General features: G+C 33.0%; 2 protein-coding genes and 1 pseudogene across 2 annotated transcripts; 2 read left to right on the top strand and 1 right to left on the bottom strand.

Annotated features, from left to right (window-relative positions):
• Positions 1–4,298: 4,298 nt before the first annotated feature.
• Positions 4,299–5,472, top strand: LOC110419658 (delta(12)-fatty-acid desaturase FAD2-like; annotated as a pseudogene).
• Positions 5,473–13,962: 8,490 nt separating this feature from the next.
• Positions 13,963–18,261, top strand: LOC110419012 (putative disease resistance protein At1g61300). Its single transcript, XM_021431873.2, has 2 exons — positions 13,963–14,047; positions 15,060–18,261. The coding sequence occupies exon 2, from the start codon at positions 15,070–15,072 to the stop codon at positions 17,980–17,982; it is 2,913 nt and encodes a 970-aa protein (XP_021287548.1). The 5' UTR covers positions 13,963–14,047; positions 15,060–15,069; the 3' UTR covers positions 17,983–18,261.
• Positions 18,262–18,354: 93 nt separating this feature from the next.
• LOC110419013 (Pentatricopeptide repeat (PPR) superfamily protein) lies at positions 18,355–19,873 on the bottom strand. The gene has a single exon (XM_021431874.2). The coding sequence runs from the start codon at positions 19,648–19,650 to the stop codon at positions 18,424–18,426; it is 1,227 nt and encodes a 408-aa protein (XP_021287549.1). The 5' UTR covers positions 19,651–19,873; the 3' UTR covers positions 18,355–18,423.
• Positions 19,874–19,876: the final 3 nt, after the last annotated feature.

Here is a 19,876-nt window from a genome sequence, read left to right as displayed (position 1 = left end):
TCAGTGCCACGTGTCCATCACGTGTGAGCTACGCGTGGGAACATGTGTACTTTGGATAAGATCTTTTGAAACTTTAATACATAACCAATCTGACTGTTTTCGGAGGATCACAAGGAAATGTTACGTCAAGGATTCGTGATGTAATAGAATCAGTTGCAGGTGATCCCGGCTCTGGGGAACAAAAAGTCAGAATATGAAACGCCTGTTTTTTTCAAAAAAAATTTAATGCGTGAAGGATCATGGTGTATATTATGGAACCCGTTGTCGGCTAAGGTTGGATCGTAGGATTAAATTTGATTGGAGATTGATTCTTTGTACTTAATCTAGCTTTTAATTGAAGACTCCAATGAAGTATGGTTAATAGGACAAACTACAATCATTCCTTCATCCATTTGGCGCATGGGATCATGTTTTGGAGGCTGACATTGTTGTATCTTGCTGTTCATTCATTTGTTTCATGTTCAATTTTATTTTTTAAATTAAGTTGAATAATTTTTAAAAAAATTTTATATTATTTAAAAAATTTAAACAAATTTTTATTTTTTTATTATTTTTAATTAATTTTTTATATTTTTATTTTAAATTAAATACATGTTAAATCAAATACGATTTCATAACTAACGGTTGACTAATTATCATTACTCATGTCATCATATCATATTATTATTTACTACATATATCAAAATATCATATTCGGAGCTAGAACATTTTTAAAAAGAGGTAAATAGAATAAGACATTAAACAGTGAAAGAAAACTTTATATATAATTCAATTCTCACTCATTTAAAAGATTAAATAAAATTCATAAGATATTAGACATATTAAAAAATGCTCATTAACAGTATTGATGATGAACAAAACTATGAAAGAAATTTCTCACTCTATACAAGTAAGAGTAAAAGAAAAAATAATTTTTTAAATTTAAAAAAATTTTCTTTTTACTTCATGTGTTTTATACAAAATCGGTAACTTTCTGTGAAAACTTTTCTCTTATTTTTTATTTACGTCTTAAATTGCTAATTAATATATTGAGATATTAGGTTAAATTATTGAGATATAATATATTATGATAAATTATTAAGTTGAATTATTAAGATATAATATGTTATGATAAGTATAGATTTATATTAAAACTTAATGGGTTTGAATTAGTAAACTCACTTTTATTTTTTTTAATTTAATAGGCTTAACATATTAAGTTAAAATTTATTTGTTCAACTTAACTGGCAATATGCGAACTATAATGATTCTAATTTCATTAAAATGGTTTGAGGAATAAAAATAATTATTAAATAAAAAAATATTTTGAGGGTTATTCAAAATATATATAATAAATAAAATTATATTGAAAGAAATATAATTATTTTATTTTATAAATATGTATGCTTATCTTTATTATTTAAAGTTTGCAACATACATGGCAAAACACATTTGTTATTCTAAATAAAAAAAATGAGGTATTGATGAAATTCTAAGTAATAGTGTAATCTTGTAACTTATATTTGATAATTATATAATTATTTATTAATTTTTAAAGATTAAAATCATAGAAAATAAAATCTACATAATAGAAAAAAAAGCATGGCAAGTAGAAAATAAAACGCACATATGACGTAATAAAAAAATATGATTAATGGTTCGTAGAACTTTGTAAAAGAAAATATATAGAGATTTAAAATATATATAAGTAAATAGAATAGAAATGAAAAAAGTAAAAAAATAAAAAAACTTTAAAATTGAATGAGACCTATGGAATCATTTTGTTATTCTTTATTTGTATTAATTATTAAATAAAAAATTATTTTGAAGCCATTAAAAGAATTTATAAAAAAATTTAAAATTTTATATAGTATGGAAAAAATTTTAAAAATTTTGAAGAGCCATGGCTCTCCCATCTCTTAACGTACGCTCCACCCCTGATCACGTGAACAATGGTTGATATAAAATAAAAAATAATATTTTGATTACTAAAAGTTTATTTTATTTAAAATAAAAAATAAAAAATTAATTAAATATAATAAAAAATTATTTTAAATTTGTTAAAATAATTCAACAACTATTTTAGACATTATAATTCGAATTTACAACTTAGCTTTGGACCAAAAACAATATCTACTTACTAATTAAATTATTCTTTAACCATTCTTTGTATAATTACGCTCACATTACTCAAATAGTGTATAATTTGCTTTAGAAAAAAAAAAAACAAGGGAAAAATGAGAGCGTTGCTTAACGCATAAGATTATGGCCTTGTTTGCCGACGCCGCATATACTGTCAGATAGTGACATTTTACATTATTATTAATTTTCTCTATCCATCTACTCCATTTGTGAAAAACATTGTTTGCATGAATTACGCAAACAGCGTCAACAAGTTGAATCGAAAACGACACAAATGAAAAAAACACTTTTTAATAAAAATAAAATAAAAATGGTTCATTTTACTTTTTGGATAAAGTATTAGGACCCACACATTAATAAATATATATGGTACAATTGTCTCAAACACGTGTTAATCAAGTTCAAGAAGATTTTTGTAAAGGTGATAACAACAAACATCATTAATAAAAGTAAAAGTAATTCACTATTATTAACTTGTATAAAATTAGGAGCTTAATGTGATATTATTGGGTTAAATATTCAAATCTTAGCATATTTAAATTTAATTTTGATATTGTATAATAATGATTGAAATAGTCTTTTAAATTATTACCAAAAATTTAAATAAATCATTATTTTTTATTACGTTTAAGTAATTTTATCTATTTTCATTTTAGGTCAAATAAGCTATTATAATTAATGGTTGATTAATTGTTATTGGTCAAAATATTGATCAAATTATCCAAAAAGTCCATGTACTATAACATTTCTTTCAATTTAGTCTTTCTATCCAAAAACTAATTAATTTAGCCTATGTATTTTGGCATTGTGTGCAATTGGATCTTTATGAGTAATTCTATCCAAATTAACTGTTAACTATACACTGATGTAACACTGATGTGTGAGATAAAATAATTTTTTTGAAAAAAACAATTTCGCCATACCAAGTTTTTTAGGCAATGTCATAAGTTCAAATTACACAAAATAGTAAAGTATAAGGATTAAATTGTTCAAAACTTTGTAGTACAAGGAATAAATTGAACATAACTTTATAATATAAGGACTAATTCTTTGATACTCTTACCATTTTTTATTTCCCATTACCTATGGGAATGCTGGTCTTCCTTATAAGAGGAGATGGTATAATAAAGTGTATGAATATCATGAAACATTATAGTTGAATGCAGTTTTTGTTTATAATATGAAACATTTTAGTTGAATGCAATTCTTGCTTGTAATATGAAACCTTGTTATATTTTGATTTGTTGATCTATTTATGCAATCCAAGAAAAAATATATCATAAAATGGTATCATTGTTTTAACTTCGCAACTGTAATGTGAAACAAAAAATTATAAAAGTATCCAAGAAGTCCTTGTATTATAAAGTTTTATTCAACTCGGTCCTTGTACTAAAGGGTTTTGCTCAATTCAGTCCCTGTATTATGTTATTTGGTATAATTTAGTTGTTCTAATGTGAAATAGAAAAATTGAAGTGGTGAAATTTTTTTTCCTAATTTTTTTATTTAACATGTTAGTGCCACATTAGCATGGTTAATGGCCAATTTGGATGGAGTTATTCATAAGAACTCATTTTCACATAATGTCAAAGTACATGGACTAACTTAACTAGTTTTTGGGTAAAGAGACTAAATTAAAGAAAATGTTATAGTATATGGGTTTCCTAGGTAATTTAATCTCAAAATGTCATTAGTCATTTTTATGTCCACATGACACTGACATGGAGGGTGAAAAATGACACATGATCAAATTTTTATGTTATTTTAGCATGTCATGTCATCATCTATTATGACATGTCATAATACCACATTAGTGTTATATGGTATAGAATGACAAGTGAATGTTTTGATTAACATTAGTTGCTCAACTATTAGTTATAAAGACATATTTTGCTAAAACTTAAAGTATAAAAGTTTGATTAAACTTAATAAAAGAATAAAAAGTTTATTTGAACTTTTTGAAATAATTGATGAGTTTTTCTAAGTAGTATTCGTTTTAATATTAATATTTGTAAATTTTTTTAATTATTTTGATATTTTAACACAAATATTATAACTAAAAAAGGACCATTTAAGTAGCTAGAAAAGGGAAAAGGTCAAGAAAGCTTTTCTTTTGAAAAAAAGAGAGAGGTCAAGAAAAGTAACAGAGATTTTCTATCTACATTTGAGAGTGTAGACCAATGGGTGCAGGTGGTAAAAAGTACATCCCCTAAAGTCCAAAGAAGTTATAATATCAATCCCTAAAGATAGCTCCTTGCTCAAAACTACTACTCACTCTCAATCAAGTCAGGAAAGCCATCCCACCTCTCCATTTCCAGTGCTCTGTTTTGTGCTTGTTCTCTTATCTTGTTTATGATTTTATCCTAGTATCCTTTTTTAACTATGTGGCTACCAATTACATCTTTAGCTTCCTTACCTTCTCTCTTATGTGGCCTGGCCAATTTATTAGGTAGTCCAAGATAGTGTTTGAACTAGTGTTTGGGTTATAGCACATGAGTGTGGCCATCATCCCTTTAGTGATTATTAATGGTTTGATGACACTATTGGCTTTGTCCTTCACTCTTGTTTTCTTGTCCCTTACTTCTCTTGAAAATATAGCCATCACAGTCATCACTCTAACATTGGTTCCCTTAATCGAGATGAAGTGTTTGTCCCAAGCAAAAAAAAGTTATAAGATAGTGGGCCAAATGCCTTAACAATCCACCCAGTCGATTCCTCACACTTCATATTTAGTTTACTATTAGTTGGCCACTTTACCTAGCATTCAACATGTCAGACAAGACTTATGAATGATTTACTTGTCACTATGATTCTTATGGCCCCATTTAAAATGATTGTGAATGATTGCAAATATGCATATTTGATGCTAGTGTTTTTGCTAGCACTTATGGGCTTTACCGTTTTGCATTAGCAAAAGAGATAACTTAGGTTGTTTGTGTTTAACAGTACCATTGTTGGTGGTTAACGTGTTCCTTATCATGATCACATACATGCAGCACAATAACCCATATTTGCCACATTATGATTCCTCAGAGTGGGACTGGTTTAGGGAGCTTTTAACAACCGTTGATATAGATTATGGAATTTTGAATAAGGTTTTCCATAATTTAACATATACTCATATGGCTCATCATTTGTTCTTGACTATGCCTCATTATCACGTAATAGAGGCTACAAAGGTAATAAAACCTGTATTGGGAGAATAGTACTTGTTTGATGGTATTGTGGTGTACAAGGCATTATGGAAAAGAGGCCAAGGAGTGTATTTATGTTGAACCAAATGAGGGTGAACAAGGCAAAGGTATCTTTTGGTATAAAAAAAAAACTTTAAATTTGCATGTGGGAAAGTTTTAGTTTATTGTTAAGGATTTCAACCTTCCTATCATGGTTTAATGTTTGCCTATTTTTGTTTTTTTTTGTTTTTTTTAAAGGCAAGTGAAGATAAATTTCATTGAAGAAATACAAAAGTCTACCAACAAGGTAGTGTCATAGCACCTCACTAGTTACAAATAAAACTTCCAGTGCGACTGTAGCCTTCATAAAGCCAGATAACAAAGTTGCCATGGGATCATAGGACAAAAAATAACAAGTATCATCGCATAGCAACAAGATAAGATGCCTTGTACAGAAAACAAAGACAAAACAATGACTAGTCAAGCATTCGCCCTAGCACCAAAAAATAGAACTATGTACATGAAGACATTAGAAAAATTGCTGTCACCATATACAAAAGACATTCCACAACCCAGATCAATGTAGCATAACAATAATAAAACATGCAGCATTGTCACGCTATGGTCTTATCTCATAGTTGCAGAAGTCACAACGGCCAGGTAAGCAGTAAAATGATTTGATTCAAGGGCATCAGCATCAAAGATTAACCACAATAAAGCTTGAGCTCTCTACACACCACCCTTAGCAAGGGCATTAGCATCATCATTCGCTAATCGTGGCACATATTAGATTTGCCAACGCTAGATTTTCCCAAAGATTTTAATGATCTGCATACCACAATCTTTACACTTCTAAAGCACATCATAGGGATTTTGGATCTATTTAACCATGTTTTGTGAATCACCTTTAGATGATAAAAAGTGGAAGGAACTCCATTCTGATGTTGCAAATAGGAGAACAGCCTCCTTAACAGCAAGAAGTTCTATTTTGTTGGAGTCCAAAATGGTAATCGACTGAAAAAAAAGAATGAGAGAATCCCCTTCTTCATTTCGCAAGATACCAACTATACCCAATTTTTCTAGGTTTGCTTTGAAAGCCCCATCAGTGTTAAATTTAAGCCATCTAACATCTGGCTTTGACCATTGCAATTGGGGTTTAATTTTTCTTCTTGCAATAGGATTGTTACCTTCGCAAGCCAATCGAATTAAGCCACCAATACTTAGATTCATCTTTGGCCATTTTACGTTGCACCACCAAGACATCCTTGTTTTAATCAAATGAAAAATGAGCTCAATCTCCCATTACTTACCTTTAAAGGTAGCTTCATTCCTTGAAATCCATATTGTCCAAATAATGAAATACCATGTCATCTATCAAACTAAACTGTTGACAAAGTAACTACCACAATCAAACCAAGACTACCTGTAAAGGTAGTCTCCCATTGTTTTTTTTTTATTATCATTAAACTGATTGCCATTCATCAAAAAATAAGTATACAACCCATAGGAAGCCTAGTTGAGAAGGTTTCATCATGGTCGCATTTCACAATAACTTGGCTTACAAAAAATTGCCATAACCCCACCCTTCTTCCTATATAAAAACTCAATATATGATTTATAAAAAAGGGCATTTTAAAAAATAACCTTTAAAAATAAGATGTTTTTAAAAATAACATCTTTTATAATTTTAACTATTTTTAACCAAGTTGGATAAAATTACCCTTATTGAAATTACATGCCAGAATGTTACACACCGTGTATAAAAACATGTTACATGTCATGGTTAGGTTGTTACATGCCATGGTTAGGTTGTTACACGCCATGTACAAAAACGTGTGACACACCATGATTAGGGTGTTACACGCCATGATTAGATTATTACATGTTATGTACAAAAACGTGTGACACGCTATAGTTAGGGTGTTACACGCCATGTACAAAAACATGTTACACGTCATGATTAGGTTATTACATGCCATGTATAAAAATGTGTGACACGCCATGGTTAAATTGTTGCACGTCATATACAAACATGTTACACGCCATGGTTAAGTTGTTACACGCCATAGTTAGGTTGTTACACGCCATGTTAAAAAAAATACTGTTGTTACATGCCATGTACAAAAACATGTTACAATGGTTAAAAAAAAGTTATTACACGCCATGTTGAAAAAAAAATACTGTTATTACACACCATGTTGAAAAATATTGTTATTACATATCATATTCAAAAACATTTTGTTACACTTTAATGTCTAAACTGCTGTTGTTACTTATAAACCAAAACTTCAAATCTTCTCAACTCTCTTTAATTGATGTCAAATATTGTTTTTTGTTTTTTTGACAATTTGACATCAATTAAAGTGTTTCTAACATGTTTTTATAAATCAAAACACAAATTTTCTATCTAAAACACTATTTTGAGTAAAATCGAAAAAATTTTCATTGAAAATCTAAATTTATAAATTTTAAAATTTGAGTATTATTTGATGGTGTTTGATCTGAATTGATCCGATTAAAAGATATTTCAAATATCTGTGATCATTCTTACTGTTTAGTTATCCGAAATACCTAAAAATCAAATTCTTCAAATAGTCATCTACTCAAGCACATCAAAATTATCGTTTGATGTTTTCAAAGTGCTGAAAAAAAAATCTAAAAGCACGAGAGAGAGAAATCAGGAGCATAAAAGATGAATGTCGAAGAGAGAAATCGATAAAATTAGAGAGAGTGAGATGTTTAGAGAGAAATCGGAAGCACAAATAAGGAAAAATTGTGATGAATGGTTTCATTTATTTGAAATAGTTTCAAGGGTATTTTCATCAAGTCATAGCTAAATATGGTTAAAAACAATTAAATTTTTTTTGATGTTATTTTTGAAATGCTCTTATCAATAAAGGCTATTATTCACAATTTTCTCTTCATAAAAAAGCATTTATAATTGTAGCAACTTTCAAGTTTACACAAATCAATAAAACATCAGCTAGTAAAAATAAGCAACAACACCAAGTAAGCTTTTTCCTTCCTCTGACTAGTCCTTTCCTCTTATGTGACACACTTGAACTCAAACAACGATACCACACAAGGTTCAAGAAGCACCAAAATAAGAAAATAGACTTATACCTGGAAGACCTTCCCCTTTCTCACATCTTTCAGAACTGTATCATTAAGGGTAACACACAGGCCATTAATCTTTTTCACCCTTAACTTCGCAAGATTATCGACCATTTCATAACTAGTTCTTAAAACATGTCAAATCTGCCATCTAAGAAGTCTCGTCTTAAGCCTTTTAATATGTAAAATAAAATTTCTTATCCTCTATGGAGATGTAGATGGATCAACAACTAAGTGAAAACATTTTTAAAATCACACTCAATTAATACCATAGATACTAGCCTAGGAAGAAGCCACAAAAAGCATCATTACTTCTCGAATAGCCAAAACCTTCGCTAGGTTTGCATCTCCCCAGTAAGTTACTTTTAAAAAAGTCATCTTTACTGCCTTTTCTTCATCACGAAAACTCCTCCATTTCCAAGAAGTTCTAGCATCCTTTAGTAGCTCTATCGGTGTTGAATTTCAACCATCCAAGAGGTATGCTCTTCCATTAGGCTTGTGATTTTTCTTTCACCTTTTTGCATGCCGCAACAGCCATAACAAGTGATCTAGCCATACTAGTCACTGTTAAATTTTCCTTTGGCCATTTAGATTTAACCCACCATGTTAACCTTACTTTAATAAGTTCCAAGGCTTTCATAACATTCCAAATTTTCCCTTTCAAAACAATTTCATTTATAATACGCCATATAAACCATACATAATGAAAGAAGATATTCTCCACACTTTCCTTTTGACCATACCCACTCGTCAAAAATTTCAAGCCATGAAAAATGAGGCAACATCCTCTAGCATATAAGCAAAAATTCTCCAACTCCTTAAACCACAAGCACCATAACCTCCATGTCTCCATACAAGTGAAAAATAGATGAGAAATCGATTCCATACATTTATTGCATATAACACACATGGACACATTTCTATGAATCAATTCCCTTTTAACCGGCTCCTTTTTGATAGCCACTTTACCTTTAATCACTTGCTATACAAAACACTTCCGCCTTTGGAGGTGCAAGCCTGTCCAAACATTTCTCCACAAATCAACATAGGTGGCATTATTGTTAAGCATCATTCTACAAAAAGAATTCGGTGAGTAATAGCCGCTAAGAGTGTATTTTCAAACAAATTTATCCTTCATTGCTTGGTCAATTTGGATGGAGTTAATGCATTGTTGAAATTGTTCCCATGTCCTCCAACTCTTAATCCAGAACCCTTTTTTTTCACATTATTAGCCCATGAACCAAAATCCTTGATTTTGTCAATCTTGTTTATAGCTAAAGTATAGATACGTGGAAATGTCATCCTAAGAATGATGCCTTCGATCTATTCATCTCCTAAAAGTCAATGTTAGCATCATTCCTCACTCTGAAGTTAATACCTACACACAAAAAAGTAGAAAATCTCCATGAAGGGGTTAAAAATATTCCTCCAAATGGAGGATGGCCTCTTACCACCCAGATCAAATGATATAAGACTTAAATCACTCCCCCCCACAACCCTCTACCTTGTTTTTGGCAACAATCCTTAAACTCTCTCTTTCCTTATTGTATCTCTAGATCCATTTATTTAAAAAAGCTCTATTTATCAACCAAAGATCAACAAAATCGAGTTCGCCTCCCTCCTTCAAGCTATAAATCGAATCCCAATCAATCCAATTAACTTTTCTCTTATCAGTTGAACCACTTCACAAGAAGTGTCTCTAAATTCTATCCAACTTCTCTTTTACGCCTTGTAAGATCTCGAAAAGTGACATAAGGTAAATAAGTAAATTTGAGAGAATTATTATAATCAATGTAGCCCTCCCTTCAATAGATGGTAGCTTCGACTTCCAACTCGCAAGTCTTATATCAAATCTATCAATCACGAGTCATCAAATGCTTTTAGAATGATATTTGATCCCCAATGACAGTCCCATGTAAAAGGAAGGTAGTGAACTAACCAACCATACACGGGATCCTATTAGCCCAAGACTCTACTGCATCACCTACAAAATGTTTGCTTGTTTTTGAATTGAACTTTTGAGCTTTGTACTTATCTAATCCCAATAATTTTGTTAACCGCTAATTATTGGTAGAAAGAAATACACAACATGGTTTATGCTTTAAAAAAAAAAAACAAACATAGATATTATAATTGGTGTAATTCAAATCATTATATATGGTAAAAAAAATGATGCCAATAAATGGACTATGCCAATCAAAATTTGCACAAAGCAATAATAATATTATAATGTTATGTTATGAAGTTAAAGCAAAGCAATTATGCTACAATAAGATTAATTGAATATATTAATTATAGAAAAATAAAAAGTAATATTTATCAATCATGTAAAATCGATCCAAAACTCTTTGTTGTTTTTCTTTTACGATAACAACTTCAATTTGTTAGATGAAACATGACAAGTGGATGCACCTCACACACAATAACATAAGCCCAAGTCATATTGTAATTCTATATCAATAAGAGGGCTCACGAAAAAATGCATTCGATGTGCTAATTGTAGTTAGACCCAGCTCATGCTTGTAATTTTATGTGTTCTTCTTTACTAAATAATACGGTTACACTAACTAATAATTAGAACTTGACTTAATTTGGTTCTTTTCCTTTCTTTTGGAGTTCTTTTTAATTTGAATTAACTGGCCTAGTCATGATAATTAATTGAGAAAAAACTGTTGGAATACTGTGCAAAATTTTATCATGCATGAATGCCATAGAGTATATGTCAAAGTAAAGCAGATATTATATCCATTCATTTCATCATCTTATTTGAAATAAGGAATCCAATTTCAACTTCTAACTTGGAAATAAAAACCTAAGTTAACAGGTGAGAAAGCCACACCAAGCAAAAGCAAAGAGAAAGAAAGAGCATAGGCATAAATCTTGGACGTGAGCAGATCAATTATACTAGTAAAAGCAAGAACAGCTTCCAAAAATAACAAGAGGAAAATCCAGCAACCAAATGAAGCATCAAAAGTAGACAATTCATAAGAAGAAACTTTTTGCAGTTCCAATTCTAGCAATCCAATCACTGAAAATTAAAGAAAGTTAAAGAAGTAATAGGAAGTACCCAACCGCTTTAGACGTCAAGATTGACCCAAAGGATTAAAGAGCTCCCATCTCCAGGAAGGCCTCGACAAGGCACAAAGTCGAAGTGCCTTGTTTCCATATCATATATAAGATAGTCCCCTTCACGAATGTCCGAAGAAATAGATGCAGGTACCCTTAAAGGAAGGTTCGAAATTTCCAGTCTTTGCTAGATGGTTACCACTGGGGCTCATTAAGGGTGTACAACCATCCGAATCATTCACTTCATTACATTTTTCCCTAAAAATATCAAACTCAAAACATCAAAAAGTTTACCATCAGGATCCTCTTTTCTACAGCAAACTAACAAAAGATGACCATTAAGCGAGATTATTAAGAAAGCACCATCAATATTATGAGTCAAAATGGGCTCAGGGACTAGGATTGTTTCATTTTCTTTTACTAAAATTGCTGCAGGTGGAAAATTCCTGCTGGCATAAATGCTACCATTATTCAGGATAGCATCAGAGATTTTCCAATTAGGAGTCTTGCACAAAAACCAAGCCCAGCTTTCGTCACCTGGTTTGCAAAAGGCTATTGTGCATGGGCTTTCATCATGTGAACCACGAGGAAGAAGAAGAAGAATCATGCAATCTGAACTTATACATGGGATGCCCTGATAGAAGTAATTTCCACTGGAAATGAACTGATCTGAACTTATCATGTGGGTCAGGAAACGATATTGGTAAAGACGATAAGGGTGGAAGAAGGATTTGAGTTCTATAGAATATATTCAAAAGATGCATCCTAAGTGGGAAACCAAAATGGTCCACGGTTAACAGCCAACCATTGCAGCAACAGCAAATACACTTTCCCATAGCTTCAGGTAGGCGAATCTTTGGCGTTTCTTTATTTAATATATTAAAGAAGACAAGATTATGATCTATATCTTTCTCAGGTTGAATGAAGCATAGAGGGAAAAATCTTCGATATACTTGTAAGGTAGTCGGTAGCCATGATTTTCAAACAGCACCACATCGAAGAATGTCGTTAAGATCTTTCGCAAAATCAAAGATCAAATGCAGAATCTCTACGGGAAGATCAGACCAAGAGGATGGTGAAGCCATTGAAATCAATTATATTATCAACACTGAGTCACCTCTAAGCATTTCTATTAAAATAGAAAACCAGAGAACCCCAGCCCTAGATTACGACTCTTGATTAAATATATGCCTCTGGATTTCTTATAGCACTAGTTGGATTGGACAATGTTCAAATTTAATTTAAATCAATAATTTCTAAATTTGACGTAGAATTATAATATTTTCATAATATCAATTTATGAACCAATGTTTACAGAAATTTATATCCTATAAAAGGAATGTTATAAGGTATGTCTAATTATCTTAAACACAATTAATATATATGTCTAATTATCTTATATGCATGTCAATCATCTTCAAGAAGATTTGTCAAAAGGTGATAACAACACACATCGTTAATAAAGGAGTAATTAATGGCATATATTCACTGTATTTACCATGCACAAGCCTTATGGTCATTAACATGTAATTGTCATACATGTATTATCAATTTACATTGAATGAAATATTTGTGAGATTCTTGCCACTAACATTTATTTGGGGAAAATTTCAAAATGGGGCAAATGATATAAAAATATTTACAGTTTGTTCTAATAGACAAAAGTATTAATTGGAAAAGAAATAGATCCTTTTTTATTATGAGTTAAACTTATAATTTTCACCCTAAAACTTATTATAATTTTTTTAAAGAGAGGCAATTAATATCATATACTCATTCACACCAAATTTTACTCTTCAACTTACTGTAATCTTGGTTAATTTATCTAAAAAATAAAAAATTGAGAATATCATATGCTCATTCACCTTTGCTTGGTAGATAAAAAAAATGGAAAAATGAAAAATTGTAGAAGGAGAAGAGTGGAAAGATATAGAAACCATTTTTTTTATTTCATTTTATTCATTGGTAGGAAAGAGAGTGAAATAATTTCTTTCCATCTATTGTTTGGTGGCAGAGTTGAAAAATAAATGAAAAATGATATTATTTTTACCATTATTCACTTTGTAAGTTAAGATTAAATTTAAAAAATGATGGATAATCTTGTAATATTTTACTTGACTCACAATTCAATCATTTTTTTTCTACTTTAATCTCTCCATTTTGAAATGATATATTTTTGTGAATAAAGAGGAAAAATAGTAAACTCTCCTATTTTCTTTTCTCTCACTTTTCTTTCTTACCAAGCATTAATCAAAATTATTTTCTTGCCTTCAATCTTTCTATCGATCCTCACACTTTTCAACCCGACCAAGCAAGGCCCTAATCTTGTCTCCATCTTTCTTATGGGTTAACGTGGAAAATTCTTAACAATACCTTGTTAATAAAAACTTACGTTGACGACACTAGAGTCGAAACACTCTTGCTTCATTTGTAATTGTCCTAATAATAATTGACTCTACCTACAAACGCCTTACAACTACTTGGCCAAGTTTTTACATAGCTTCATCAATTCATCTTTTGCTCTCACCGGCTTCTCTCCTCTACTTTATCCTGCAGGAATCTGCACTCATATCAAGGTTTGCACTTGCTTCCCATCTCCTGTGTTTGGATTTCTTCTTCGTCCTTTTATATTTGATTTCTACTAAGTGTAGTATAGGTAGCAAACCCTTCAGTTCTTAGATTCAGATTTACCAATCTGTTTACGCTTATGTGTGTAGCTAGGTCAGTTGAATCATTTAATCAAATTCTTATCAAGTTTGATTTAAGTTAGTGTAAGCTTAGCTTGATTCAAATTTGATTCCAATAACTATTACCATTTTCTAAGAGTTGAAGGTCTAAGATTCAAATATGAAAGTCCACAACTCAGCTTGCTTGTTAGGTGGGCTGGAAAATCAAGCTGGAGTTCATTTATTGCGCTGAAGTGAGACTATACCCACTTGTCGAATTTCACCATCAATGATACATCCCTCCTTATCAGTGGAGGAGTTGTTAGCACTGAATTAACTTCAAGCCACTCAAACATATATAATGACACCACTTGGGCCCAATTGATGTTGTAAGGTGTAGAGATTTGGGTAGCAACTAATTCTGTGTTTAAGCAATTATGGTGCTCCCATCTTCAGTGTGTATAAACCAAATCCCTCTTATGCTAATTTTTAGCTCTAAGCACTTGATCAAATACTGATCATATGATTTTGCCATCACAGGATTTTGACATTTGTGTCTTAGATTTTATGATTTTGTCGTACTTCAACTGAATAATAGTAATTGTATACCCAAATATTTGATTCATTAGTTGATGCATTATTCTCTGTCCAGAAAGTAAAGTTTGAATCTTTTTTTTCTCAATTAAAAAAAATAGATAATATTAACCAATTTATGAAAAACAATGGGATAACTAGGGCCCAACAAATAAAAGAATCTGGCATCTCAGATATACTTATCTAATTTAATTATTGAGAGTAATTTGATGGTCAGATTATCTTTTGCTTCTAAAAGTTTGCTGAAATACGTTTTGATAGGTTCTCTTAAGAGTTTCACCCATTCGTATTTGAGGAAGCAAATTTATGTATATATTGTACCACGCAGGAGCTTGGCAATGGAGTATTCAGGACCAATTCTAGATATTTTTAACATAATATGGGATCCTTTGAGCAAATGCTGCAAGTACCATTGTAACCTCAGTCAATACATGGAGAATCTAAAAGAAAAACTAGAAGAGATAAACTGCCGGAAGGAAGATGTGGAAAGCCGATTGAGAGCAGAGCTTCTGCTTGGAAAGGAGACAAAGAAAGAAGTTGAACGTTGGTTGAAGAAAGTGGAGAAGATTAATGGTGTAGCACAAGCCCTGGAACAAGAAGTTTTGAAAGGAAAATATCTCTCACGTGTGTCGCTGGGGAGACGAGTATGGAAAATGATACAAGAAGTGGACCAACATTACCAGAAAGGCAGCTTCAATGATAGTTTGGTAGTCGACAAGCCTTTGCAAAATCGAGATGAAATTCCTCCAACACCACTGGCAGGTGGAGCTACAACAGAAACACTGTTAGAAGAAATTTCAGAATACTTGCTGAATGATGATGTTAGAAAGATTGGAGTTTATGGCATGGGAGGAATCGGAAAAACAACCATCATGAAGCACATTCACAACAAATTCTTGAACACTTTCGAAGCTGTGATTTGGATCACTGTATCTAAATCACCCAATTTATCTGGATTGCAAAACGACATTGCAAGAAAATTAAATGAAGATTTTTCAATATATGAGGATGAAACAGAGAAGGCGACCAAGTTATTTTCATTGTTGAATCAGAAAAAGAGGTGGTTTCTAATCCTTGATGATATTTGGGAACCATTTTCTCTTGAGGAAATAGGTATCCCTGAACCTACTTCAGCAAATGGATGCAAATTGGCTTTGACTACTCGATCACTGGATGTTTGCAGAAGAATGGGGTGTAAAGAAGTTAAAATGAAACTTCTTCCGAAGATGGAGGCATGGAACTTATTCTTGGACAAAGTAGGACGTGAAATTTTACTTTATCCAGATTTGAACGCAATTGCAATGCAGGTTGCAGATGAATGTGCCTGCTTACCCCTGGCAATTGTCACAATAGCTGTGAGTATGAAGGGTGTAGTTGATATTTATGAATGGAGTTGTGCACTGGAAGAACTAAGAGAATCCATCAAAGGCCTAAATGAAATGGATAAAGTGCTTGAGCGGTTGAAATTTAGTTTTACTCGCTTGAAAGATGAGAAACTGCAGTGTTGTCTCCAATATTGTGCATTATACCCTGAAGACTTTGCAATTGAGAGAACAGAGTTGATAAGACATTTGATCGCTGAAGGAATTATAGAAGAAAAGAAGAGTAGGCAAGCAGAGTTCAACAAGGGACATGCTATGCTGAACAAACTTGAAAATGCTTGTCTGTTGGAAAGAGTGATACGCTGGGATACTATTTATGTCAAAATGCATGATTTGATTAGGGATATGGCGATTTATATAACAAGTGAGAAACATTTGGTAGAATCTGGAAGGCAGCTGAAGGAGTTACCAGACACAAAGAAGTGGATGAAGGATCTTGAGAGAATTTCCTTGATGAGGAACCATATTGTTGAAATTCCTTGCGACACATCACCAAAGTGTCAGAGACTCTTGACCTTGTTCCTGTCAGAGAATAGAGATCTAGCAAGGATTGCAGATTCTTTCTTTTTGTGCATGCATTCGCTCAAGGTATTAGATTTATCTCATACCAAGATAAAGAATCTGCCAAATTCCATCTCTGACCTGGAGAATCTTACTGCATTGTACCTCCAATACTGCCCAAAATTAAGGTATTTGCCCTCATTGGCTAAGATTGGTGCTCTGAGGGAGCTAGACCTGAGCTATAGTGGATTAAAGGATGCACCCCAAGGTATGGAAATGTTGACCAGCCTTAGATATCTTAATCTCTTCTATTCAGACCTGGAGGTGCTACCGGTTGGAATATTACCAAAACTGTCCAGTCTACAATGCCTTATATTCTGTGGAAGATCAAAGCCTTTTAAAGTGTTGAAACCAGTGGAACTGGCAAGTCTGAGGAAGCTGGAAGCTTTTGGAGGCCAAATGTTTGACCTGCTTGACTACCATTTGTACGTCAAATCTCTAGATGGAACGCCCAGCAAGTACCATCTTCAAGTAGGAACCCATAAACGTTTAAAACTACTTGAAATGCCAGAAAATTATTATAATCGGATTGTAAAAATTGAAGGCATTAGTGGTGAAGGGGAAGAAGACTTAGTGCTCCCTAATGATGTTGAGTTCTTTACTTTGAAGAGGTGCAACTGCTTGGGAAGTTTGATTGATGTTTTGTCATCAAACAAGGAAATTGTGCGCAGAACCTGCAATACCGAACCTGATGGAGACGAATGTGTGCTCTTATCTTCCTCCTCTCGCTCCTGCAGCCTTATACAGCAGGATAAAATTGAGGATTCACAGTTTGTAGTTCCATCATCATCCATTCCATCCCCTGGTACATTTTCCTTTTTGATATTACTTAAGATTCAAAGTTGTTCCAATCTGAGGAACTTGTTCAAGCCTGGATTGCAGCCAAGATTTCCAAATGTGAAAGAGATTGCGATTTTCGATTGTTGTCAAATGGAGGAAATTGTAGCAGCACCAACAGAAGAGTACAGTGAAGGGATAAGTGAAGAAGGCGGCAGCAATCGGAAGGACATGACCTGCTTATTCTATCTCCCAAAGTTAAAGGCTTTAACATTGTCCAAGCTACCAGAACTGAAAAGTATCTGTAGGGGTTTGATGACTTGTGATTCTCTCGTTTATATTACAGTATCCTGCTGTCCAAAGCTAAAAAGACTTCCCCTCGCTCTTCCCCTTCTTCATGGAAAACCATCTCCTCCTCCTAATCTCAAAGTGATCAATGTGCAAGACAAAACATGGTGGAGATCACTGGAGTGGAACCATCAGGAAGAGAAAAAGGCCCTTCAACCCTTCTGCCAGTATTTGGAGCTTTAGTGGAGTATGGAAAAAGTCCAATCTCTTGTTTGCCAGTTTCTCTTTAATAACTAGATGCAAATTTTTCATAATTAGATACAAGGAGCTGTTCGTGTGGGTTGGTTCTATATCTTTTTAATCTTTTATCTTAGTTTTTGCATTTTCTTCTTCTTCTTTTTTTCTGCATGACATGACATCCAAGAAATGGAATGTCCTTGTGGAGAAGAACGCGATTGTCTTGCATCGTTATTTGGTTTTTATGTATCATTATCTGCTATTCAGTAGTTTGATTCGGAGCCAGCAACAACAGGGGAAAAATGTCCTGTGTGTATCACTGCAACTATCATAAAAGGCCAAAACATTGTTATGCAAAATGAATCCATATGAATTGGGTGTGTCGTTCAGAAAATTTTCATTGTCTTATGTTACAACTCAAATATGAGAAAATGTCCAAAGGCAGCACTAGCCATTTACAATTTCAGGAAGTGAAAGAGAGTCACCAGTGTTACTCCCATGGAAAACACATTTTACCATTTGTGTCCACATCCCCATCTTAGGAACAAAGCCTTGTTGCACCATCTGTTTCAAAGCCCAATCAACTTCCCTTACCAGCTTCTCCTTGCAAAAACCATGAATCAACTTCTTGTACGAATCGAAACTCGGACTCACCCTCTCCAAAATCATTCTCCCCATTAACTCTTTCGCCTCCATAAACCTCCCAGCATCAAGCAAACCGTACAAGACCTCTTGATAAGACCCCGCATTCGGGTAACACCCTTTTCTTTTCATCTTCTCCAAAAGCTTCACCCCCTCTTCAACCCTGCCTTGCTTCCTTAGTCCCGAAATCAAAATATTAAAGCTAACTGCATCCGCCTCGATTCCTTCCTTTTCCATCCTCCCCATCAACTCAAAAGCTTCATCAACCTTCCCCTTTTCGCACAAACCATGCATTAATGTCGAAAAAGTCCTAACATTAGGCTTGCACCCTTGTTTAGGAAATTCATCGAGCACTTTGAATGCCGATTCTAATTTCCCATTTTCACATAACCCTTTAATAAGTATATTCAAAGTGCAGGCTTCAATTTCGATACCCAACTTGGGAGCTTTCCCATAAATCTCATGAACTACATCGAACAATTTATTAGCTACGAGCAAGCTCAAAATGATATTGAAGGTCTTGACAGTAGGCCAAGTCCCATGGTCTGGCATACTAAAAAGGGTCTCAATCGCCCTTTTTATCCGACCACCACAATGCCCATATTTTTTTATTACATTTTGGAAGAAATCATCGGATAAACTGCAAGGTTTTTTGTGTTTGAGCTTTTCCATGATGTTTTCAATGGAATCGAAATCCTGGGCATCGGCCAGTTTGTTAATGACAAGAGTGAAGAGAGGTTCGGTTGGTTTGTAATCTTTGCGAGCTGAGTATTGGTTTAGAACAGAAATGACGGAGGTTGGTTCTTTAAGGTTGTCGAAGATCTTGAGGATTTCGTTTGGGGAGAGCCAGTCTTTGTGGGTTAGTTTGAAAAGTGGAGGGGAAATGGGGGCTGTTGGTTGCTGGGTGGAGAACGGAAAGGAAGAGGAAAGGGGCTCTAGAGTTGGGATTTGGGTGGCGATTGGATGGAAGGAAAAGGAAGGAAAGTTTTTGATGGAGGAAAGAACCGAACGTGAGATCATGGTTTTAGACATACGAGAATGAAGAGCTGGGAAGAGTTAGGGAGACCTTGTGCTTATGCTTTCTGGTCATTTGGACTTTAGGAAGATATATATAGGCCAAGGGAAGGAAAGAGAAGGGAAGAAGAATTGAAGGAGATTGTATGATATGAAACAATTATGAATTATCGACTCTTATTAGTAATGTTGGTGATATTAAGTTTGTCAAGATGGACATAAGCAGGAAACAGCCTAGGAGTTA

The sequence above is a fragment of the Theobroma umbraticum genome, unplaced genomic scaffold, assembly GCF_002168275.2.
Source record: "Theobroma umbraticum cultivar Fairchild unplaced genomic scaffold, ASM216827v3 scaffold_67.0, whole genome shotgun sequence".
Lineage (NCBI taxonomy): Eukaryota > Viridiplantae > Streptophyta > Magnoliopsida > Malvales > Malvaceae > Theobroma > Theobroma umbraticum.
Note: the sequence above shows the minus strand (reverse complement) of the source record. Positions and strands in the feature narration are given on the sequence as shown.

Coding starts and splice junctions, on each gene's coding strand:
- LOC110419012 (XM_021431873.2), top strand. CDS start 15,070: ATGGAGTATTCAGGACCAATTCTAGATATTTTTAACATAATATGGGAT.
- LOC110419013 (XM_021431874.2), bottom strand. CDS start 19,650: ATGTCTAAAACCATGATCTCACGTTCGGTTCTTTCCTCCATCAAAAAC.